This window comes from Rousettus aegyptiacus, unplaced genomic scaffold (assembly GCF_014176215.1).
Source record: "Rousettus aegyptiacus isolate mRouAeg1 unplaced genomic scaffold, mRouAeg1.p scaffold_m13_p_15, whole genome shotgun sequence".
NCBI lineage: Eukaryota > Metazoa > Chordata > Mammalia > Chiroptera > Pteropodidae > Rousettus > Rousettus aegyptiacus.
The window spans coordinates 60,181,233-60,204,264 of NW_023416290.1; the positions used below are offsets into that span (position 1 = coordinate 60,181,233).

At 65.4% G+C, this 23,032-nt stretch overlaps 3 protein-coding genes and 1 pseudogene across 10 annotated transcripts in view; 1 reads left to right on the top strand and 3 right to left on the bottom strand.

Moving 5' to 3' along the window:
- PLEC (plectin) overlaps positions 1–7,088 on the bottom strand; it is a 51,000-nt gene extending 43,912 nt beyond the window's left edge. For 2 of the 4 annotated variants that reach the window (XM_016131850.2, XM_036233175.1), the window contains exon 1: positions 3,690–3,837. In XM_016131850.2, coding sequence (XP_015987336.2) covers positions 3,690–3,774 — 85 coding nt within the window. In that variant the 5' untranslated portion in view covers positions 3,775–3,837. Of the gene's footprint in view, positions 1–3,689; positions 3,838–5,569; positions 5,795–6,986 lie in introns of those variants that run through there. The other 2 variants (XM_036233172.1, XM_016131831.2) reach the window with 2 other exon arrangements.
- A 307-nt stretch (positions 7,089–7,395) lies between these two features.
- On the bottom strand, positions 7,396–14,812 carry PARP10 (poly(ADP-ribose) polymerase family member 10). Of its 5 annotated transcripts, none has more exons than XM_016131903.2 (10): positions 14,320–14,812; positions 13,989–14,240; positions 13,680–13,916; positions 12,974–13,602; positions 12,647–12,868; positions 12,427–12,523; positions 11,597–12,223; positions 11,367–11,500; positions 8,097–8,271; positions 7,396–8,023 (listed from the first exon to the last, which is right to left on the bottom strand). In XM_016131903.2, exons 1-10 carry the CDS (start codon positions 14,495–14,497, stop codon positions 7,671–7,673), a joined length of 2,904 nt encoding a protein of 967 aa, XP_015987389.2. In that variant the 5' UTR covers positions 14,498–14,812; the 3' UTR covers positions 7,396–7,670. The 5 variants fall into 5 exon arrangements, with proteins under 5 accessions (XP_015987389.2, XP_036089074.1, XP_036089073.1 ...); XM_036233181.1 differs by having other exon boundaries at positions 11,367–12,223; positions 12,974–13,108; positions 13,193–13,602; positions 14,320–14,811; XM_036233180.1 differs by having other exon boundaries at positions 11,367–12,223; positions 12,974–13,108; positions 13,151–13,602; positions 14,320–14,811.
- Positions 9,460–9,578, bottom strand: LOC118612128 (annotated as a pseudogene).
- A 2,287-nt stretch (positions 14,813–17,099) lies between the features above and the next one.
- Positions 17,100–20,351, top strand: GRINA (glutamate ionotropic receptor NMDA type subunit associated protein 1). The gene is made up of 7 exons (XM_016131905.2): positions 17,100–17,249; positions 18,241–18,628; positions 18,714–18,826; positions 18,897–19,097; positions 19,193–19,321; positions 19,419–19,562; positions 19,640–20,351. The coding sequence occupies exons 2-7, from the start codon at positions 18,265–18,267 to the stop codon at positions 19,787–19,789; spliced, it is 1,101 nt and encodes a 366-aa protein (XP_015987391.2). The 5' UTR covers positions 17,100–17,249; positions 18,241–18,264; the 3' UTR covers positions 19,790–20,351.
- The last annotated feature ends 2,681 nt before the right edge of the window (positions 20,352–23,032 follow it).

Consider the following 23,032-nt stretch of genomic DNA (forward strand, 5'->3'; position numbering starts at 1 on the left):
GGCAAAGCCTGGATCCCACCGGCAGGCACAGCCTGGATCCCACCGGCGGGCACGCCCCGGGTCCCACCGACGGGCAAAGCCTGGATCCCACCGGCGGGCACGCCCCGGGTCCCACCGGCGGGCACGCCCCGGGTCCCACCGACGGGCAAAGCCTGGATCCCACCGGCGGGCACGCCCCGGGTCCCACCGGCGGGCACACCCTGGAGCCACCGGGGCCCCGCCTGGCCCACCGCAGCAGAGCGAGCGTCAGGGCAAAGCCGGTCGCCGACCTCTGGGACCTCTGGTCTCCCAGTGCTCGTAAGAGTCACGCTGACACCACACTGTGGCATGTTAACTTGTGTGACAGACAGCGTTATGCCTAAAAAACAACGGACATGCTTCAATGTCCGTACTGCTAAAAGGCTAATCATCCCCCGAGGCTGTGGGAAAGGTGGTGCCGGCAGACTTGCTCCATGCTGGGTCACCACAAACCTCCAGTTTGTAAAAAACCGTGCTATCTGCCCCGCGGTAAAGCGAGATACACCTGTGTACGAAACGTCCAACACGGGCCAATCCGCAGAGACTGGAGCGGATCGGCGACTGCGGGAGGACCAGGTGACGCGGAGGCTCTGGGATTGATGGGGGTGATGGTTTCATGAGTCTTTTGATAGTACACACACTAAAAGCCTTCTCCAAAGTGCCCCAATACCTGCCAGCCTCTGCTCCTGCCAGCTACGCTCTGGCCACCACAGATGACAGCCCATGCCGTCACCCACTCGCCCGTGCGAGCACCCTACAAACACTGGCTGAGAGCCTGGGGCTGGTGCCAGGGACGCAGATAACCGAGCTCAGAGTCCAAGGCAGGAAAGAGCGGGACACGAGAGGCAGGTGCCTGGCACAGGGACCTGGGCCTGCAGGGAGGTGGGGGCCCTGCAGCTGAGTGGACACACACCCTGCGGACACACTGACACTCCGCCCAGCGTCGCCGGCCTCACCTCCCCAGACCAACACAGGTCTCGGTCTCGCAGCTGGTACCTCCTGCAGGCTCCCTACCTCAACCCCCAGCCTGGAGGTTGCTACCTCAGCCTTCACCCGGGGTGGGGACTCACCCCCGCCCCCCAATCCACGCCCCTGCCCCCACCCCAGGACCACACAGCCGCTCTGTCCCCTTCAATCCACGCTGCCTGTTGTCACCCTGGGCCCAGCTCTGAGGGGATAGTCTTGAAGTCCTCCACGCCTCTCTGCACCCCATGGACAGGCACTTGAGGGGCTGAGGCAGCCCCTCCTTCGCCAGACACCATTCCTGTTCACCTGCTCACCTCAACTCTCCCTCCACCTCGAACCCTTCCCTGCGCTCCCCAGGCCTGACCGCAGAGCAGGTGGCCCAGCCTCTGTGAGCTTCGCAGGCCAGGCTCTGCGGACCGCTTGCCGCCGACCCGGCTGGCGGTGAGCATGGCGGTGAGCATGGGACGCCCTCCCCTCCCCTCAGGCGCCCAGAGCTCTCCCGCCACAGGCCCCAGTGGCCTCAGCTCCTCAGGAATCTGCCCTGGAGAAAAGGCAGGGAGGGTGGGGAGGGGCTAGGGGAAACCAAGAATGTTCTGGGAGGAGCAGTGACCATGCGGGATGGTGGGGGATTTCCAGGGGGCACACTAGAGATGACAAGTCAGGGCAGGGCCTGAAGGGGTCAAGGGCAAGGCGCCGAGAGGCTGGACTTTAGAGGGGAGATGAAGCTGAGTTGAGCTGGTGAGTAAGAGCCTGGGAGGGCAGGGCGGGGGCCAGTGCCCGTGGGGAAGTGGTCAGGAGGCCGAAGCCAGAGCCTGCCTAGGCCCAGTGATGGACCAGGGGTGGCAATGCGGGCTCCTCCCTGCCCTCAGGTCCCGGCTGGCCCGCCCGCCCGCCCTCCCCAGGCCACCCTCCGCCTCCAGGGACAGGCTTCTCACAGGCACCAGCCCAGCCCCTCACCCATTCGCCTGGCTCAAGCTGGGGGCTGAGGAGACGCCCCAGAAGCTCACCCTACTCCGATCTTGCGCGGGGAGCCCCTAGCGCCCACTCTCCTGCTTGGCAATTCTCAGCCACCCTCAGGCCTGGGCCACATGGGGAGCTCGCCTGGCTCTGAGTCCGCTGGGGACAGGTGGCCACACCCGGACAGCAATAGGCAAGTCACCCACTGCCCCGTCCCAGCCCCCACCCGCCAAGCCCAGGAGGCAGACGTGGGCCACGGCAGCCCAGCGCGTCCGACACCAATCCTGGCGCCCAGGGTAGCGTGGCTAGGGACAGGGATCACTGAGGCGGAAACCCCAGGGACCTGCCAGGCCTCGCTCCTGGGAGCAGAGGGAACTCTCCACCTGGGCCAGGACCTTTGGCGTGGTGCCACACGCAGCCCTGTGGCCTGCCGAGACCAAGGATTCTGGAATGAAGCACTGTGTCCTGTCTAAACAGAGCGGCCAGTTCATAAACAGCTCCGTCCTGGCGTCTGACAGAGAGCTGCGGCCCAGGTGGGCGGCTGCGCCCCTGCCCCAGACCTGTCCGGGCCGGCCATGCAGAGAATGAGATGTCCCTCCGCTCCCTGTGGGTGCCACGGGCAAGCTGGGGAGCCCGTCATCACAGGGGCGTCTCTAACGGGCCCACGTAAGCTTGTCACGATGGCGACCAGGGCGGCCACAGTGCTGGCAAGGAGAAGGGCGCACGGCCCGGCACACCCACCCTGCCTGGGGTCCAGAGGAAGAGGCCCGCCGAGGGCCTGGGGGCTGCTGAGCCCTGGGTCCTGGTGCCGCCCCAGGCCTGGGCGCGGTCAGTGGGCGGAGGCCGTTCCACAGGGCTCCAGGCAAGGCCCCAGCAGGACCTCTCTCCCTGAGCTGCCCTTGGGGGCAGAGCCAGCAAAACCAGCCACGTGGAGCTGGAACCCGCTCCAGTCGGCTCTGCCTGAGGCCCCCACCTCGACCCTCTCCCGCAGGGCAGTCCCAGGCCCCTAAGCCTCTGTGGCCGGGCGCCAGGGCTGTGTCCACGCCTGCTCGGGGCCAGGACACAGGCACTGGGCTGCTGCAGGTGGCTGAGAGCAGTAAGAGTCTGGGCAGGTCCAGAGAGGCCCAGGGGGCGTGGGGCAGGATGAGGGGGTCTGCCAAAAGCCACAGAGGCGGTTCCTCTAAAGAGGAAGACGGGGCTGTCCTGACTTCCCCAGCCCGCAGCTGCCGGCCCGGGGACAGAGAAGGGGTGTAACAGGGGTCCCTGCCAAGCAAGGGCGGCAGCCGCGGGCTGGCCAGTTTGGGAGGTGAGAAGAGGCTACAACTATGCGACCCACTGCCAGGCGGTGGCAGCCGCCCCCGCCCCCGCCCCCGCCCCCGCCCCCGCCCCCGCCCCCGCCCCCTGGGGGAGGCATCCAGCTGAGGGGCAGGGACCAGCTCAGCCTTGACCCACGTGTCTGCTGAGCACAGACTCGGGACACTGGCCACTGGCCCGGGGGAGCCCCCGCCGCGGCGCGGCCCACCCCACTACCCGCGCGGCGCGATGCCCAATTAAGGGCATGACAGCGGGGGCCGCGCCGCGCCGCGGGCCTCTTCCCTGGGCGCCGGGGCCGCGGGGTCGAGCGAGGCAGGCGAGGTGGGCAGGGGGCTGGGCTCTGTCCGGGCCGCGAAGGGGTCAGCCACCGCGGACAAGGTGTCTGAGCCCCGGCTGCCAGGCTGGAGGACCTGCCAGGGCGGGCGCCGCCGTACCTTTGTACCTCTCCCGCACCTCCTCGTAGGCCTGGATGAAGTCCTGCTCGTCGGGCGGCGGGCCGAGCGGCAGCAGGGCGGCCATGCCGACCGGCGCGGGACACGGCGGGGCGCTGCGGCGCAGGGAGAGCCCTCAGCCCCCGTCGGCCACTCTGTCCCTACGGCGGCGAACGCCACTTAAAGGGGCCGCCCCCGCCCCGCCCCGCACCCAGGATGCCCCACGGGCGGGGCGGGGCGGGGCCAGGGGCCGGCCGGCCCGGGGGAGCTGCGGCCGCGCGCCCGGGCTCCTGCCCGCGTCGGCTCCGCTGCAGCGGGCTCTGCGGGCTCTGCGGGCTCCGGTCTCGGCCCCGCGCGTGCGTCAGCCGGCGAACGCCCCTTCCCGTTCGCAGCCGATCGCCGGCCTCCGACAGTCTGCGTGCCCCTCGCCGGGCTCCCGGCCCCGCAGCGGCCCCGCACAGCCGGCCCCGACCTCCCCCGCGACTCCGCCAGATCCAGGACCTCACCTGGCGGCCCCGGGCGCGCCCCTCCCTCCTCCCTGCTCTTCCGCTCCCTCCCCGCTACTTAAACCCTTCACTCGCGACGCTGGAGCTAGACTTGCTATCGTCAACATAAAAAGGGCCCTTAAAACAGAAAAAAAAAAAAAAAAGCCTGTATAAAGTAGGAATGAAGTAGAGAATTTGTATTTTAAAATTCTCGGTAAAAAAAAAAAAAAAGACATCCTTATCCACCCATGGAGTTTGCAAAGACCCCTGTCTCGGCACTGACAAATGTCCTTTCTTAACCGGTCCTGGTGCATTCCTGTCTAACCTCCAACGCTGTGAACCTGTGACCAGAAGCCTCCCTTCTAGGAATCAGCCCTGAGAACGTGAGCGGGCCCGGACTCGGAGGCCCTGGCCCGCGGGCCGCACCCGCGCTCAGGGCAGTGAGGGCTGCGGCCCCGGCGTGGGGCAAGGGTGATGCTGGGGGAGGGCTGTGGAAGCGCGTTCCTGATGGGCTTTCACGTGGGTAAAACAGGACCTCGTTGTTAAATCCATATGTGGTAATGTGAAAAAGACCGGCGGGCCATGCGCCCCTCCGCCCCCGCGCCCGGGGTTGGGGCTGGCGACCCGCCTTCGTGCCGTCCTGGCCTCCCCCGTTTCCCCAAGCTTCCGCCCACGGCGTCCCTCACTGCTCGCAGCACCAGCCTGGCTCAGCAGCTGGCCTGCCCGCCTCTGCCCGCAGGCCTGGGGCCAGCCCTGCCCTCTGGACGCCTCAGCACCGGCATCCAACCCGAGGAATGGGGTCGGGAGACCACAGCAGCCTGGGCCCAGAGACCTTGGGCAGGCTCCTCCCTTTGCCCAGCACATCCTGCTGGTGGCTTCCAGCCTCAGGTCACCAAGGGCTGGGGTCACTGTCCAACTGCCAGCCCCACGCTATTGGGACCTCTCGCTGGGCCTTTCCCATCCCCTCCCCCCACGGCAGCTACTGGGGAGCACTGCCAGGCCCAGGCTCAGGCTCAGGGAGGGGATGGGGCTCTGCCGACCAGGTGGACCCTCCTGTCCAGCATCTACATGTTTCTACTGCCCCCCCCCATGGTGGCAGCCAAGACCCAGGGGCCTGGAAGGAAGCTGTGCCCCAAGAGCCCAAGAAAGTATCAACATCAATCATTGGGGCGCTGGAACCTTATCACCAAGCCAGTGATGGCGCAGCCAGCGCCAGACCTCCCGCCCCCGTGGCAGACCGGGTGGGGCCAGCAGGTGGCGCTGTGCTGTCTGCAGTCACTTGGGACAGCAGGGGCCCTTTCTGACCTGCAGATCACTCTCTCACCCGTACACAGCACACAGCAGTCGCTAAGTCAACAAGCGAGTGATTACAAACTAAACAGACATGCCCTCGTTCACCTGCAATGCGGATGACTGCCCGCTCAGCAGGGTCCAGGACACTTCCATTGCCCCCCGAGCCACCTCCACTCCTCCGGCTCCTCTGTGTTTTCCCCAGGTTCCAGGGCAGTGTGTCCCCAGGGCTGGGTGAGCCACTGCCTCCATTGGAGCCATCCTCGGCCACTGTCCGCACCTCGTGGTCCTCTCCCGACATGGCCTGCGGAAGAGGCAGGAAGGGGTCACACCTCCGGGGGGCACTGCACACTGACCCGCCTCCTTCTTCACCCGGACACTGGCTCCACCCCATCCACCCTATCACCTGGGCACTGACGCCCACACCCCTCTATGTCCCCATGTATCCCCACCCTCTCAACCCAGGCGACAACGACCCTCTCCCCCCATCCACAGCTGGCCTCACCTCTCCAGCTCATCCCTCAGGCACCACACAGGGACCCCTCCCAGGCACTGACCACACCCCTCCAGTGTATCACTAGGACAGTGACCCCCCCCACTGACTGCCACTCCCTCTGTTAGTCACAGAACCCTCCAAGCTGTCACCCATGGGCTGACCCCATCGGAGGACACTGACTCCACCCTCTACCCTGTCAAACAGGAGGGGAGGCCCAGATTACCTTCCCTTAGTCACGGACCCCACCTTCCCCCAAACCCGGACCCTGTCTCCTCAGTCCTCTGATCAGCAGGGAAGCCAGGCCACCAGGAAACACTGACGGGCACCCCTCCCCTCCCATCTTGGAAGGACCCCGACCCCATCCCCTGGGCAACGGCGCTCTACCTCCAAGCTGTCTCAGCCTCTACGACTCCCCAGGGCCCCCACAGTCCCACCTCAGTCTCTGCAATGATGCCTATAAATAGCCGGAGCCGCAGCGGCGTGGGCCGGCGGGGAGCGCGGGCCGCGGCTCCAGCAGCCCCGCTGCGCGCACGCTCACCGCACCGCCGGCGCGGCCGGGGCGCACGCACACCCACGCGCGCGCGCTCTTCAGCTCCGCGACCCCAAGAGCGCCGGCGTGCGGGAGGTGAATGGGGCTCTGTCCCGGCGGGGGTGGGGTGGCGCAGGGGTACAATGTGGGCTCTGTGCCTCCTCCCTCAGGCTAAGGGCTGGGGAGGAGTCAGCGGTCACTGGGCTGGGGGCCACCCGCCCCACCTCCCATAGTCTCCTCCGCCCGCCGCCTCTGCTCCAGCCCCCTCCCCGCGCCCGCGGTCGCCCGCGCCACCCCAACTCAGCAGCCTTTCCTGCCCACACCCCGGGCACCGCCCGTCCAGTTCCGCAGCCTCCAGCGCGCAGAGGTGGTGTCCTCCCGAAGGAGGATGGGCCGCGACGCAGCCCCTCGTTCCCGGACGCCTGCGGCGGGAGGGCCCCCGCTCCGCCCCGCGGCTGCCGCGCCGCGCGCCTCGCCATCCCCGCCTGGGTCGTACTTGCCTGGTGGCTCAGCTCGACTAGGCTCGGCCGCCGCAGCAAGACTGCTGGGACCGAGGGAGCCGCGGAGGCGGCGCAGGCGGGGCGAGCCCGGAGCCCCGCCCCGGCTCCAAACCCAGCACCGCCCGCTCGATCCGGGCACCCGTGTTTGCGCCGGGCCGCGGGCTCACGGAGACCGCGCGGCTGGGCAGCGCCCCCGTCCCCGCGCGTACAGGGCGGGCGGGTCGGCCAGGAGACGTTGTTGGAGGAGCGTGCGTGACAGTTACACTAAGGCGACGCGGGATCTCTGGTGTGCGCCGGGTCCGGCTTCGGCTGGCCGCCTACAACCGCTCCGAAGGAGCAGCGGCCTCCGCACACCCCTAGCCACGGCAAGGTCCCTCCCCCACCAAAGGAGGTCGGGCCGACGCTCCAGCAGGTTCTCCACCTGGTTTCACGTTTATTCAAATGACAGAGTCAGGCTCGGGCGGTGTCGGGTCCTCCTCCCTCCTCCTGGACTCTACTGACCCCTGGTGGTTTGGCCGGTCCAGGCGGGGACTGGGCCTCAGCCCTCCTCGTCGCACCGCCTGTCCCCGCACTGCGGCAGGAGCGCCTCCAGGGACAGCTCGCGCAGCCAAGGGGGCAGTCAGGCTGTGCGGAGCGGAAGCCTGGGGAGCAGGTCAGCGGCAGGGTCGAGAGGGACCTCTAGGGTCAGGTAGCCGGGGAGTAGCCCAAGAGCCCAGAGGGGTTCCTGGAGGAGGGGGGCGCCCGGGGCATGTGCTGGCACGTGATGAGGTGGGTGGGCAGCGCCTGGGTGTCGTGAAAGATGACGAAGATGCTGGGCTGGCGGAGGCAGTCCACGGCGCTGTCGTAACGCAGCAGCACGTGGCCCGGGGCCCGCAGAGGGGGCGCCCGCAGCCCGCGGCGGCCCTGCCCGTAGTCACCGGTCAGCACGCGCGCCACGAACACCGCCTTGTGGCCGTCAGCGTTGGGGGGCGAATAGCGGTCTTGCACAGACAGGGAGGCGCGCTTGGCGAAGTACACCCCCTGCCCGTAGAGCGTGCCTGCGGGTGGGATGGGCGGGGGTCAGGGTCGCCGGCCCGCAGAGCCCACGCCCTTGCCCAGCCCAGGTCTCACCATTGCGGCCGCAGAAGCTGCGGTTGAAGCCATACGTGCAGATGTCTGCGACAGCCTGTGCTGACGTGCCGTGGTACAGGACGTGCTCGGCCGGGCGGCGGTCACAGCGCTGCTCCAGCCGCTCCCGGTGCAGCTCGTACTGCTGCTGCAGCAGCGGGTGCAACACGCGCTCCACCTGCGGTGGCGGGAGGCGACGGGGCTATTCTGAGACCCTCTCCAGCCCTGGGGCCGCAAGGGCAGAGCTGAGCCCGGTGTTGGAGGTCAGAGTCAGGGGAAACCGCACAACTCCAGTCCTGCTCTGCCCGGCGGCCAACATTAGTCGCATTAGTCCCCTGGACACTAGTCACCTGGATGAGGCCCCAGGTGGCACTGGAGGGCTTCCGGGGAGGCCTGCAGGTGGGCAAACTCAGCCACTCGCCAGAGCGCAGCACTCATGTGCAGGTCTCCACAGAGAAAAGCTGAGCCAGGTGTCCACACTGGGGACAGGCCTTCCCTCCCAACACCAAGTGATGCCCCCCCTCCGGCCCCCCACCTCCAGTACCAGGAAGACCAAGGTGACCAGACCACCAGACAGTGGCGGAGGAGCCAATTCAGGGGCGCAAAGAGTTTCTAAACTAGTCTACCTAGTCTCTGCAGAGGGGTGCAGAAGAATAATCTATCCTTAAAAGACTAGCTGCTGTGAAAGAGAAGTACTCTGAAAAACGGCAGGTTCTTCCATGAAGGATGGCGTTGATGGACTGCTAATTGAAAATATTTTATTAAAAAAACAACGGAATTACCGACTAAATCCAGTGGGTGGGCCGCATAATAAGATGACGCGGGAGGAGTTAAGGAGTGACTCCGAGTGCAGAGTCAAGAAAAGACAAAGACGGGATGGAGGACTCAGGTCTGCGGACTGCCACAAGAAGATGACAGACAGACTGGGGGTGGGAGCGAGAGAGAACGGAATGGAAGGCAGTTTCCCCCAGCTGCAGGTGGCATCTTCAGGTGGGAGGCTCCGTAAAACGCCCAGGACGATGGGGAAGGACATGTCCCTGCCACCACCTGCTGGAAAATTTCAGCCTCCAAAGAGAATGAATCTACAAGTGTCGGGACACACACAGACATAGACACACACACATCAACACACAATGGAAAAAAGTCTTGCGTTCATGCACTGGGCTTATCACTGCCAATACTGGATGCTAAGAGACTGAAGAATTTTTTTTAACTTCCCAAGAACAACAACAAAAAAATTTTTTAAAGAAAAAAAGTAATGTGTTTCAAAGATCTGAAGACAAATATTTTCATTCTGAATATTCCACCCGGCCAAACTGTTTTGTTTTTTTAACATCGTTAACTTTATTTTATTTATTTATTTAAATGCCTACAGCTCCTGGTATTCCAAGGTGGTCTCCCATCCAAGTACTAACCAGGCCCGGCCCTGCTTAGCTTCCAAGATCAGACAAGATCAGGGACCTTCAGGGTGGCGTGGCCATAGACTCCACCCTGCCAAACTGTTGATGGTGAAGACAGAATCAGAATATCTGAAGACAGGCCAGAAGCAGCTGTGCTCAGTAAGTTAACAGAAATGTCTCAGGTAAACACATAGCAATTTTCGTTTAAAAAGAATAATTGACACCAATGTCAAATTACAGTTGCAAATTACCCCTAACTGTAAAAGGCAAACTAAATGTAAAAGCCCAAGATGTTTACTGCCCACTTGGGGAGACACTTCTACTAAACAGAAAAAGAATCTCTGCACGCGGGTGACCAGGGGGCGTGGAGAGTGTGACCCGGCAGCCAAGCACAGCACAGAAAGAAATGGAGAAAGTGGAAAACACGGACGGCCGTTAGTCCTTGAATCCTAGAACATTCTCTGTCATGTACCCCGGTGTTAACAACTAGGAATTTATTTCACTATTTGCTCTATGGTTCAATGATAAATATTTTTTCATTATCATTTTATATCCATTGACCTATTGACCCAAAGATGGAGCTTTGTGATGGTTACAGAACAGAAGATGACGTCTGTCTACCTTGACAACAGAATGAAAAGAACATAGCCGACCAAACTGAGATGGACGGGGCGGGGTGGTGAAAGAGGGGGAAAGGGAGGCCAGAAACAGTGTCTAAAGTTACGTGAAAAAGGAGCCTCGGCTGAACCCTCTGAAGTCACAGTGGCGCTCGCCGGAAGACTCAAGGGCACGTCGCTACTCAGCCAGCCCCGAGCCAGGGATCTGAGTGCAGCCACCCCTCCTCCATCTCAGCACAGAACTGACAGCCGCTAAGCGCAGAGCCGGAGGAGAAGCCCTTTCTCCAAACTCAGGGGACTCGTCTGCAGGAAAGCGGCGGTGGCAGGTGGCGGCGGGTGACTGGGCCAGGCCTGGGGCAGGCCAGAGGTTCTGCATTTCTGATCGGCTCAGGTCACTGAGGCTGCTGGGCTCACCGCATCAGGAGTCAGGAGCACCCGCCTGGTGTTGCCAGCACAATGAGCCCAGCGTGCCGCTGTCCCTCCCTGCTCGCGTGTGGCCAGCTCTCTGCGCGCCTTGCCATCAGCTCTGAGCACTCAGCCCTCTCTCTGCTCCAGCTGTGCCCACCCCTCCCCTCTTCTCAGTTTCAGACTGGCCCTGTGGCTCCCAGTTGGTCTCCGCCCCGGCCTGGCACTGCCCTCACGCTCACCGGCCAGAGAGCAGCCTGGCAGAGCCCCTCCTCAGCCCTCGCCCCTGGCTGCGCTGCCCTCCGACGCCCACCCTCATTGCCACCCCAGTCCCTCCAGGTCTCCTCGCCTGGCACCCAGGCAAGGGACTTCTGGGACTCCCGGGGTTACACTCCGGCTCCCACCCACCGGTCCCAGCCGATTCTGAAGGGTGCTCATGCTGAGATGCCACATTCGGGAGGAGTGGCAGTGAGCCCTCTGCCCGTGGAGCAGACCCTGAGGGCGGCAGGAGGGCCCCAGAGCAGCACGGCACGTGTCTGTGGAGTGAGTAGTCCTCGCAGTAGCCACGAGGTGGCATCCCCACCCCATGCTCCAGAGGAGGGAACTGGTGTGGAGAGGGTCACGCCCCCGGCCTCCACGCCCAGGCTCTGGGAAGGCCCTCTGGGCAGGGACCGGCCTGCAAGCCTGGTGCTCTCATCCCCCTGAGAGCATCCAGACCGCCCCGTGCCGGGCAGCTCCTGGCCAGTGGACCCTGACACGGGCAACGATGGCCGCCCACAGGCTCTGCAAGGTGAAAATGGTGCCATGAGCTCAGGAGGCCATGAGGCTGACAAGACAGGGCGTGGACTCACCCGGACGACGTGGATCCTGCTGTGGACGGCGTCCAAGGTGTCGTAAAAGGCCTGCACCACCGTCTGGAACTCCCTGTCACTCTCGGCCAGACACTCCAGCCTGCCCGCGGGCCCCTCCAGCTGCTGCTGTGGCACTGGCACACGGGGAGCAGGGTCTGGGCCGTGCATGGGACACTGGTCCCTGAGAGCTGGCTCACCCCATGGACTCCCAGTCCCAGGAGCAGACTTACGGGTGGGGCGCGAAGCCTCTGAGACGAAGGCCAGACCCTGATCTCGGGGGCCAGCCAGCAGCGCCGCTAAGTGGCGGGCCGCACGGGCGGGCTGGGCCCCGAAGCCACGCAGGACAGCGCCATCACCGTGAAGGGCGACACTCACGCCATGGCGCCGTTCCAGGCGGGCGCGCAGCTCTGCAGGCAGCGTGTGGCCCCGCAGCCCCACTGTCTCCTCCCGGAGGTGACCCTCCAAGGCGGCCCCTAGAGCCTGGTCCAGCTCCTCCAGGTCCTGCTCAAAGGCCACGTGCACCAGCAGCTGGGCCGGGCCACCCGCCAGCAGCCCTTCCTCGGCCTGCGCCTGGACTGGCTCCAGCAGGGAGAGGGCCAGAGCTCGCCGCAGCGCGGCGGCCTCCTCCCGCTCAGCTTCCCGGCCCTGTGGCTCCAGTGACCGGTGGAGGGCCAGCTGCAGCTCGGCCTCCTCCAGCCACGCAGGCACCCCAGCACCGGGGGCAGGGGGCCCCTCCTCAGCCATGGGGTCAGGTTCCTCCTCGGGCTGCTCCTCAGGCTCCTCCTCCCCCAGCCCCTCAGGCAGCTGGTCCTCCCCATCCAGGCCCTCCAGGCTGGTCAGCAGCTCTCGGACCTCCTCTGGGAACAGGGAGAGACACTGGGTGAGGGGTCAGGCCCAGCCAGGTGGGGCCGAAGGAGAGGACGAGTCAGGGGATGGGTGAAAGATGGAGAGAGGGTTTAGGGGACATGAGGGCACAAAATCGGTGGGAGTGCAGAGCGGGGCGGAAGGTGACGTCGAGGAGGGACCGCCAGATGTGCAGAGTATCCCCGGGCAGCCCTACCGAGGCTCAGCTTCTCCTGGTCACCGCCTGTACTTTCTGGGGGCCACAGAGCATGGGACTGGCCAGGGAGGGCCTGGAGGGCCTCGGTGGGGTCCGCCTGCCAGGAGAGAATGGCGGGGCCCAGTGGGCACACACCCCTCCCGGGCCTCTAAGCAGGGGTGCAAGAGGCGCCGAGGACGAAACTGTGAGAAAGGGGAGGCGGGGCGGGCTCCATCTCTACCTCTCCAGGGTCTGTGTTCAGGGCGTCCCTGGCCAGACGCTCTGTCCCAAAGACACACCGGAACTGAGCCTCCAGCCCCCGAAGGAGGCGCTGCCCCTCTGGGCCCAACAGGAAGCTGGCGCTGCCCGGGAGCTTCAGACTCAGCATGTGACAGCTGATGCTGCCTAGCAGACTCTGCAGAAACTCCTCAGCTGCCTGGCAGGGGCCCAGGGCTCCGCAGAGCTGCAGGACCACAGGGGGCCAGGCGCCGGTTTAGGGCACAGGAAAGGTGCCCAGAACCCCCAGTGGGGGAGCAGGCCAAAGGGGAGGGTCCTCAGAGGTACTCACCCGAAAGCCGGTCACGTCCGATCCTTCCAGTGGGAAGAGGGCAACGTCTGCCAAACCAGCCAGAAGGTCCTCGTGGTACAGCTGTATGAAGCGCAGTGCTCCCGGCTCCATGGACAGCACCGTCTCCACCGGCGCCTCCCGCCCCGGTGACCCCACGGGCCCCAGGCTCTCCGGCGCCTCCCGCTCCGGTGACCCCACGGGCCCCAGGCTCTCCGGCGCCTCCCGCTCCGGTGACCCCACGGGCCCCAGGCTCTCCGGGGCCTCCCGCCCCGGTGACCCCATGGGCCCCAGGCTCTCTGGCCCCTCCCGCCCCGGTGACCCCACGGGCCCTGAGATGACTGGCCCAGCTTGTCCCACAGACCCTATGGGACTTGTCCTGAAGAAGGTTCCTAATTGTCCTGGTGCCTCCTCAGAGCCCAAGATCACAGTCCCTGCACCCTTCTGTGCCCTTCCTGGCCCTCCAGTCTCCAGGGGAACGTGCTCGGTGTCCCCAGGCCCCAACTCTGCCAAGTGGTCCCTTCCGCTTGTGTCCTCAGCAAGGCCCTGAGGCTCCAGGACGTCGTAGTGGGGGACGAGGCTCAGCTGTGAGCCCTGCAGCCAGTGTTCCCGCTGCAGCACCTGCTCAGCCACTGGGAGGAAGAGAGAGGACGGGATGTCGGGGCTGCTCAGAGGGGCGGCTGGGCCGGCGCGGTGCGGCCGCACTCACCCTGCCACTGCCGGAAGCAGACGACGGTGCCCGCGGCCCCCGGCAGGCTGCGCAGGCCGTCCAGGGGGCCGCCCCCGCTGCGGCGCCCGTTCTCCAGGTACAGCTCCAGCAGCAGCAGGTCTGCTGCCGATGGGCCGCCCACCACACGCACAGCCCGGGTCTGCGGCACCCGCGCCAGGGACACCTCGGCCCCCTCCAGGCCCAGGGTCCTGGCCTGCTCCTCCAGCTCACGAACTTCTGTGGGGGAGGCGTGAGTTGGCTCAGGGCAGTGCCCCTGACAGACACACCTGCCCCGGTCCCGCCTCTCACCTGCCTCAGAGAGGGGCTTGGGCAGCTGGACCAGAGCCCGGTCCGGGCGGGGGCTGGCCAGGGCGCGGCAGGGCTGCTCCGGGTGCCCTGTGGCACGCAGCAGGGCCTGGACATGCTGCTCCAGGCGCTGTGGGGTGGTGCCGGGGGGCAGTCCCTGGAGCAGCAGGCGGGCAGGGGCACGGGGCGGGGCGGGCCACAGGCTCAGCCGAGCACCTTGCAGTGTGTGCTCCTGCGCCAAAACTCGCGCAGCGTCTGCGGGTGGGGGGGTGGGGGGTCATCAGGGCCAGAGTCCCATGGGGGCCCCGGCCACCTCCTTCCATCAGCCCCTCACCTGCAGGCTCCTGAAAAGTGAGAACGCCCCCGTGGCCGAGTCTCTGCCAGCTCAACACGGGCCCCCCCCCAGAGCGTCGGCGGTTCTCGAAGTACAGCATCAGCAGCTCGTCAGAGACGCTGGGGGACAGCCCTCCGAGCTCCACTGCTGCCCCCTCCTCCGCCTCAGCCTCTGCCATCACAGCCCTGGGGCCAGGACCGGGGGCGTAGGGTAACGGCCTCCCAGGCCCCCTCAGCCCCCTCCAGGCCCGCGGCAGTACCCCCTGCTGCCCCCTTAATCGAGGGCAGTGCTGAACGCGGCCCAGCACCTGGGCCAGCCCACCCGAGGCCCTCAGCCAGGACTTGTTCCTGCTCTGTCGGCAGAAGGCCTGGGACCGGAAAACAAAAGTGAAACTGTCTAAGGGACGGTGGGAGGGGCCTGCAGCGCTGGGGGCCGTGGCTGCCTCAAAGGTGCTGCTCTTCCCACGGCAGGCCCCTCAAGGCCCTCCTGCAGGACATTCCCTGCCCTGCCCCCTCCCCCACTCTCCCACACCCAGTGCCTGAGCCTGGAAAGTGCTCTCAGCCGGGTGTTGACTGGGCTCCTACGCTCCGTCCAGCCCACCGGCCCCACCCCAGCCCACTGGCTGGCAGGGTGGGGGGGAGTGGCCCTTTGTGGTCCTCCGCTTCCACTGGCTTCTCACTGTGAACCTCAAAACGGCCAATTACCCTTCCCACTAAACCCATCATCGTCCACACTCAGGGATCTCAAGCTGCTGTGCGTCCCTGCCCCGCAGCATGAGTGGCTTGGGTCTCTGGGCATGCCCCCAGCTCAAGCTGACTTCCAATTCTGCCTAGGAGCCTCCCCCAACCTGCTCCTCACCCTTCACAAGTAGCAGGTGACCAGACCTCAGCCTTCCTGAGAGCTGAAGGTTAGCAGGTCCCGCCCTTGGCTTACAAGTGGCTCCCAACACAGCCTTCCTCCCGTCTCCGCCGCTCCCTTCCTGCGGCTCATTGCCATCATCGTTGTCAGCATGGCTAACCCTGGAAGGTGCAGGCACTGTGCCTTGCCGCAGCAACCCATCACAGAAGGGGGAACAGAGGCACAGCCGGGGCCTCACACCAGGCTGCCTCTTGCCGCAGAGCCCTACCCCCACTGCCCATGCTTTGTTTGCTTCCAGCCTCTCAAAGAGGTGTGCTCCCCCTCCCCCCTCCCATTTACCCCTCAGCCCACTGAAGCCCAGCCTCCAGCCCTGCTGCTCCTCCAGGGCGCTGAGGACCTGCCCAGCCCACAACCCCGCCCTGGTCCGAGCCTCCGCCATCCTTCCCCTGGATCACTACATCAACCAAACTCATTCCCCTCTGCCACTCCCACCTGCCTCCACTGCCCCTCCACAACAGAGTGGGCAGAGAAAGCCTTTTAAAGTGGCACCAACAGCTGCCACGGCTCGGACCAATGTAGAAGCCAAAGTCCTTAGGAGGCCCTGCCAGGCTCAGCCCAACCGGGCCCCAATCCCATCTCTGGCCCCATTCCTCTGCCTGGACAAGCCTTTCCCATAGAGCTACCTGGCCACCCCTCTTCTGTGACCCCCCTTACATGGCTCAGGTGGTGGATTTAATTTGCACCTGAAAGTCTTCTTTAAGGATCTTTGACATGCACAGGCCACTTCCAAGGCTCTGACCTCAACTTCACATGCAATTTTTCATTGATTTTCTTAAATAAGGCTCCTCGAATTGAATGAGCTTCTACTTTCATGAAGCCCCAGGTCCTCCCTGCCTACTCTGTGAATCCTCTATTCCTAGGGCTCCCTCCCTCCTAATAGCTGTGTGACTCCACTCACTACGCAGATGGCTGCCGCAGAAGACCTGCCACAGGTGGCGGTGCGCCCGCATTGCGACCAGATTGTTAATTTCCACAAACCAGCTGTGAAACGGGTGGTAGCTAGGGCTCGGCCGCGACAGGAGTGTCGACCACACGCACCAGCTAAGGGTACACAAGGGCTTCGCCTCTATAGACCCACTTGTTAAATTCTGAAGAAGCATGCCACAGCTCCGACAGCGCCTTTGCTGAACCACCTCGGGGCCTGGGAGAAGCTGCCTGTGCAAGGGCCAGGGGAGCACAGCCAGGGCTGTAGGCTCCAGTGGAGAGGCCCTGCTGCAGGGGGGGCTCCAAGTGGCCATCCAGCAGGGGATGTCCCTGGCTGTGGCAATCAGGATGGGCAGAGCTCAGGGAACAAGTGCAGCTGGCCTGCGGGCCTGGGGCATCTCGAAGCCTCAGCCCCTTAGCTGTGGAACAGGGCTAAGGATTACATACGGCCTTGCAGAGGTGAAAGTGTGATGAGGTCAAGTAAGAATAAAACGCCTCATGTGGGGCCTGGAATAGTTTGCTCTCAGTGACTTGTAGAGACGATGGGCGATTAATGATTAGGACTCTTGTTTTGGGAGAGCCTCGGATGAAAAGGGAAAGAAAGTGTTTTGAAGGCCAAGGAAGGGTGGAGAGTGCCTGGCAGCCTCGGCGATCCCAGGTCTGGGAGTGAATTTCTCAATTCCCTGAACCCAGTTGGCCAGGCTAGACCTCAGCCCGCCCCCGGCCAACTCCGCCCTTTGGCGGACAGTGTGGGACGCAGGAATCGGGCCTGGGATTCGGACAGCAACCAGCAGGGCGTCCGCAGCAGGTAGAGCGTCCCCAGAAGCCGCGCCGCATTCGCAGCGCGACCCGGCCGCCGGCCCCGCCCCTCCGCCGCCGGCCCCGCCCCGCGTCGCCAGGCCCCGCCCCCGACGCCCCGCCCGGCCCCGCCCCGTCACAAGGCCCTGCTGCGTCTCCCGAGCCGCAGGCGCAGGCCCAGCCAAGCCGGCTGCGGAGCGGGCGCGGATTCGGGTGCGGGCGCAGCGGCCATTGACCGCGCGGCCGCACAGCGGACACCCGGCGCACCATCCTGAGGCGCCCCGCTAGTGGTGAGTCCCCGGCCCAAGCCCAGCAACGTATGTACCCGCCGAGTCGCCCGACTGGCCGCCCCCGCGCGGACCCTGCGCAGCTGAGCGGCGCTGCCGTGGGTCAGTCAGTCGGTGCGGCCGGAACGCACGGCCCGTTCAGGGCCGGGACGGGGGCGGTGGGGGGCGGGGAGCCGCGGCCTTGAGCGGGAGAAAGGAGGCGTCGCGCTGCGGCGGCGTTGGGACCCGCGGCCCGAGCGCCCCCCGGACCCGGCAGGAGGGCCCACCCCGGCCTCGGGGCGGGTTCTTTGGCCACCGCCCCCACCCACATTGTTCCCACGCCTGCTTTGTTTCTCCGCACGCCCTCTGGTCGCTTCCATCCCCCACACACCCCCGCACCCCGCTGTTCCTGGCGTACCCCACTGGCAGGCACCCTGGCAGCGGATCCAGGCCTGCTCCCCCTACCCCAGGAGCGAGGGACCATCGGGCCCTGCTCCCGGAGAGGGGTCAGGGCTCTCGCCACTCACAGATGGCCTGGGGATTTCCTAGGATAGAAATAGCCGCAGGCTCTGGCCCCTTAAAGCTGCTTAAGGGGCGGGATGCGAAGGGGAGGGTCCGGGCACACCCCACACCTCCTGACCGCGCCCCCAGCCCGGACCCGGCCGGCTCCGACCCCGGGAGACCCCAGCAGCGGTGAAAAGGCCCTTCCAGTTGCTTCTAAGAAACGACGGGAGACAAAAATCCTGAGGCTGACAGTCATTCCCTCTTCTGTCCCCTCCTCCACCTTTGGGGTGGGCCTAGAGCAGCGCCTTGTGAAGCCCCATGCCCAGCCACTCCGTCCCCGCCCGACCCTCCTGGCCCGGCTGCTCCGGGTTCCCGACAGCCCCCGGGGCAAAGGTCGTGAATCCACTTTCCTGAGTTTTTTTTTCCCAGCAGCAGGTGGGTCAGCCCCAGGCCCTCCGCCGGTCCGGGGACTTGGCACCGCGGGGCTGACTGTCCTCTCTCTCTCCTCTAGGGGGAGACCACGGAACCTGAGGCCATGCCCCACGAGAAGAGTTTTTTGGTGTCTGGGGACAGCTATCCTCCCCCCAACGCTGGATATCCTGGGGGGCCCCAGCCCCCCCTGCCTCCCTACCCTGGGGGCCCTTATCCACAGCCCACATTCCAGCCTTCACCCTATGGCCAGCCAGGGTATCCCCAGGGTCCCAGCACCTACCCCCAAGGGGGCTACCCTCAGGGCCCCTACCCCCAAGGGGGCTACCCTCAGGGCCCCTACCCCCAAGGGGGCTACCCCCAGGGGCCATACCCCCAAGGGGGCTACCCCCAGGGGCCATACCCACAGAGCCCCTTTCCCCCCAACCCCTATGGGCAACCACAGACCTTCCCGGCACAGGACCCTGGCTGTGAGTAGTGGGTCAAGGGGTCTGGGGAGGACAGGGCCTCCAGACACCCACGAGGGGCACTGACTCAGCCCATCCCTGCCCTCAGCACCTCATCATGGGAACTATCACGAGGAGGGACCCCCCTCCTACTATGACAACCAGGACTTCCCTGCGACCAACTGGGATGACAAGAGCATCCGCCAGGCCTTCATCCGGAAGGTGGGCCTGGGGCTGGGGCAGCGGCGGCGCGGGCGGCGCAGGTCCGGGCTCTGAGCAGCTCCCCCCTCAGGTGTTCCTGGTGCTGACCCTGCAGCTGTCCGTGACCCTGTCCACCGTGGCCGTGTTCACGTTCGTCACCGAGGTGAAGGGCTTTGTTCTGGAGAACGTCTGGACCTACTACGTCTCCTACGCCGTCTTCTTCATCTCCCTCATCGTCCTCAGCTGCTGTGGGGACTTCCGACGAAAACACCCCTGGAACCTCGTTGCACTGGTAACCCTAAACCCCGAGCCCCTGGCCCCCAGGGCCCACCGACAGAGGCGGTGGGGCAGGAGCGGCCCCCATACCCAAGGCCCGTGTCCCCACAGTCAATCCTGACCATCAGCTTGTCCTACATGGTGGGCATGATCGCCAGCTTCTACGACACCGAGGCCGTCATCATGGCCGTGGGCATCACCACCACTGTCTGCTTCACAGTGGTCATCTTCTCCATGCAGGTGAGGGGTTGCGCTGGTCACCTCCATGCAGGCGAGGGCCCCAGGCAGGCCACCGGCCCGCGGCCGTGTCCTTGCCGACTGTCCCCTGTGCCCGCAGACCCGCTACGACTTCACGTCGTGCATGGGCGTGCTCCTGGTGAGCATGGTGGTGCTGATCGTCTTTGCCATTCTCTGCATCTTCATCCGCAACCGCATCCTGGAGATTGTGTACGCCTCGCTCGGCGCACTGCTCTTCACCTGCGTAAGTGGGGGCCGCCCGGGGCGGCTCGGGGTGGGGAGGGAGGGCGGGCCCCTCAGCACTGCCCGCTGTCGCCCCAGTTCCTGGCAGTGGACACCCAGCTGCTGCTGGGGAACAAGCAGCTGTCGCTGAGCCCGGAGGAGTACGTGTTCGCAGCGCTGAACCTGTACACGGACATCATCAACATCTTCCTGTACATCCTCACCATCATCGGCCGCGCCAAGGAGTAGCCGGGCCCCAGCGCACATGCGGGGCCCCACGCGGGCGGCGTGGCTGGCGTGGCAGTGCCATCTGGACCTCCCCTCTCCCTCCCCGGGCGCAGCCTGGGACAGAGGACGCCCCCTCCGACCCTCCTGTGTGTACACTGCAGATACTTCCGTTCGGACCCACTGTGGCCAGCATGGCCCCTTGCAGCCCTCCCGCCCCGCCAACGGGCAGCGGAGCGGGGTTTCCGTGCCGCCTCCTACCCACTCCCTGTTGCATGAGCCTTGTCTGCCAGCCCACCCTAGGGGGCAACACCTGGTCCCAGGGGAGAGGGATAGAGCCAAGGAGTGAGGGTGCACGTCTCCGCTCCTGTCCCCTCTCCCCGCCCACCGTAGAGTATCCCCTGCCCCTCTGTACCCCAGCCCTGGAGCACTGCCCTCTGGGGGACCTGAGGGGTGAGGGGCTCGTCCCTGTGCTGAGCCCTGAGGGCAGGGAGGGTGGAATGTTCCAGGGGAGGATGCCCTCCTCTCATTCTGCTGTCTTTAAAATTCCAATAAAGGGGACCCTCTGCTCTCTGTGTCTTCCTCATCACGCTTCTCCCCACCGTTCCTCCAGGAGCGGGCGGCGGTTGGGGGTGGAGGGTTGAGGTATCTCCAGGATGAAGAGGGGGCAGGACCAGGCGCTGGTGGCGAGATGGCTCACGGCGCGGGTCAGTGACAGTAGCCAACCTCCGCTCGCGCGTCCCGACTCCCTTCTCGCAGTCTTCCCAGCCGCATTGCAAGGTGTGTGCCAGGATTCCTGAGGCTCCTGAGCATTACGCGTCACCTGGCTCACATGATGGTAAGTGGCCAGGTTGCGTCTGCCGCTCACTCCTGGGAACTGCTCGGCCTTTGGAGGGTCCTGTGAGACCCTTGCCATGTTACCCGGAGCCCGAGGGGCAGCAGCCTAGGTCACTGACCCGCCCAGGGCAGGCCTGCCGTGCTTCTCCAGCCCCGTCCCTGCAAGGCCCCAGGGAGCTCCTCCTCGGATGCCTGGCATGCGGCCCAGGCCTGGCTCTCCACAGCCCTCCCCCCTCCCCGCCTGAAACCTGGAGACTAGAGCCCCCGGCTGAGAGCCGGACAGAGCCTGAGGACTCGGCCAGCTGGCCTCTCGGCCTGCCTCTGGCACCGTTGGCTGCCTCGTCAGGCCCCACCCATTCAAAGGTCCTCAGCCTTGGTTGGTTCTGCGTGTCCTGCCCTGTGCCTGTCACTACCCCAGCTCTGGAGCCCTCACCCCGCCAGACCTGGCTCCCAGGTGTTCATTCAGAGATCAGCCCGCTGTCCCTGCCTTCACCCTCCCCAGTGGGGTGCCCGTGCTGCCCGGGTCCCAGCTCTGCCTGAGGCCCTTCCCGCCCTGAGCCCCCCTGAGCTCCCAGCGACAGTGGACACCCTTCGCCACAGCCTTCTTCCACACAGCCCTCCATCCAGCTGGGCCTGCGAGCCCCCTCCCGGGGCGCTCAACCTTCTCCCTGGCAGCCCGTCGACTCTCCGTTAGCCGGCACCAGCACCCCAGTGTCCGTGAAGAACTCGCACTCTGCAGGCCAGCACCCCGCCCCCCGCCCCGATTCCACAGTCTCCCCAGCTGCGGCCCGTCCGACAGCACGTCCGCCCTCCCACTCACCTGCCGCGCCTGCGTCATCTCCATCGCCAGCCGTCCACGCCAGAAACGCGGCTGTTCTCCCTCCCTGACTCACTCCCGTCTCCCTGTCCACCTCCACCTGCCTCCCGAGGCCTCACAGTCACCTGTCAGCTCACCCGCACCAGCCCTCCGCTCCACTGCCAGGTGTTTCCGCAGCAGTGACCACGCCGCCCACCTACTTAGAACCCTCTGGCGGTTGCCGTTAGGCTGAAGTCCAGATTCCCTGCCTGGCATGTAGTGCCCCCCATGTGCCCTCTGGCTGCCGCGGCTGGCCTCCTGCTGTCCGCTCGTCCCCTAGGCCTGACCTTGCGCATCCTGAGCTACAGGCAGGCCCCACGTCCCCGGGCTGGGACACACACTGCCACCTGGGCCCCTTCTGGCATCCACCTCGCCCTGCACAGCAGCTGCCCGGAACCGCCACACTTAGTCACTCTGCTTTGTCCCATGTGAGCGCTGGGCAGAGCCCCTTCCGTACCTCCCGCAGGTGTCTCCTTGAGCAGGAGCAGGCCTGCACCCCGGTGCCTGCCCGCTGGCGCCCCACGCACACGGGACCCTGCTCAGTCCCACTCGCTCACAGACCCAGCGGGTTCACACTGAGGAGACACGGAGCCCCACGTGGCTGGGGAGCGGCAGTCACTGCTGAAGGTGGGACTCGGGCACAAGCGCCAAGCGAGGACACTGTTTCCTTGAGAAGTTTAAGGAGGACAAACTCTGGGCCAGGCTGAGTCCTAGGAGAGGCGGGGTCTGGAGGCGTGGCTGGGGCAGGCCAAGGACCAAGAGGTCCTTCTGCAGGAAGGACAGCCAGGGCCACACACGGGCGAGGGCTTGGACCTGTCCTGCAGGGGAGGGGGACGGCAGCACAGCTGGGTTTGTGCTGAGGAAGATGAGCCTGCAGTGGAAAACCTCGGAGATGTGTGAGGCGCGAACAGGTGAAGAGCGCAGGGAAGAAGCTGCGGAGATGTGGCGGACAGGACCTGGGCGCAGCCTGGGGGCCAGGACTCTGGAGGCAGCCAGCCCCACAGGGACTGGCCAGGCCAGGGGCACCTGCCGCGTCGCCCACCCCCCCGGGGGAGGAAAGGGGCAGCTTCCGTCCGACTGGGTGGGTCACGCTGACTGACGAAGCCGAATGCAGCCGCAACAATTGTGAGGTGAGCCACGGGAGTTCTCAGGTGAGGAAGGAGGCAGCGCCCCCCCGCCCCGCCCCGATATCTGGGAGCTGGCCCAGTCTGGGCCTATCAGCGAGGCCCTGGTGTCGCTGAGAGCTGGCCTGGCACTCTCAGATGTAGGCCCTGGTGTTCTGTGTAGAATTTAAACACTTTCACACAGCAGCAGAGTCAGACAAACCCTTCTGTGACCAGTCATAACGAGATGACCACATGTGACCACGTGTGAGTGCAGACAAAACGTGGGTACTGTCCAAGCCAATGAGAAGACCAGCAGCGCCCTGTCCTACGTAATCCAAGCTCTGCGGCATCTTTACAAGTGACCTCTTGTCTGCCTCCCGTCCTTCCAAAGATGCGTCAAGGCGATGTCACAGAACGGCGCCCCTTCCTGACAGCACGCGATCCAGACCACAGCCTGCTCCCTCCAGC

Excerpts from the sequence above, each read along its gene's own strand:
- GRINA (XM_016131905.2), top strand. The coding sequence starts at position 18,265 with ATGCCCCACGAGAAGAGTTTTTTGGTGTCTGGGGACAGCTATCCTCCC. Across the intron at positions 18,629-18,713 it reads CCCGGCACAGGACCCTGGCT|CACCTCATCATGGGAACTAT; the intron begins GTGAGTAGTGGG and ends CCCTGCCCTCAG. Across the intron at positions 19,322-19,418 it reads TGGTCATCTTCTCCATGCAG|ACCCGCTACGACTTCACGTC; the intron begins GTGAGGGGTTGC and ends CTGTGCCCGCAG.
- PARP10 (XM_016131902.2), bottom strand. The coding sequence starts at position 14,497 with ATGGCAGAGGCTGAGGCGGAGGAGGGGGCAGCAGTGGAGCTCGGAGGG. Across the intron at positions 14,241-14,319 it reads CACTTTTCAGGAGCCTGCAG|ACGCTGCGCGAGTTTTGGCG; the intron begins GTGAGGGGCTGA and ends CCCCACCCGCAG. Across the intron at positions 13,603-13,679 it reads CTGCTTCCGGCAGTGGCAGG|TGGCTGAGCAGGTGCTGCAG; the intron begins GTGAGTGCGGCC and ends TCTTCCTCCCAG.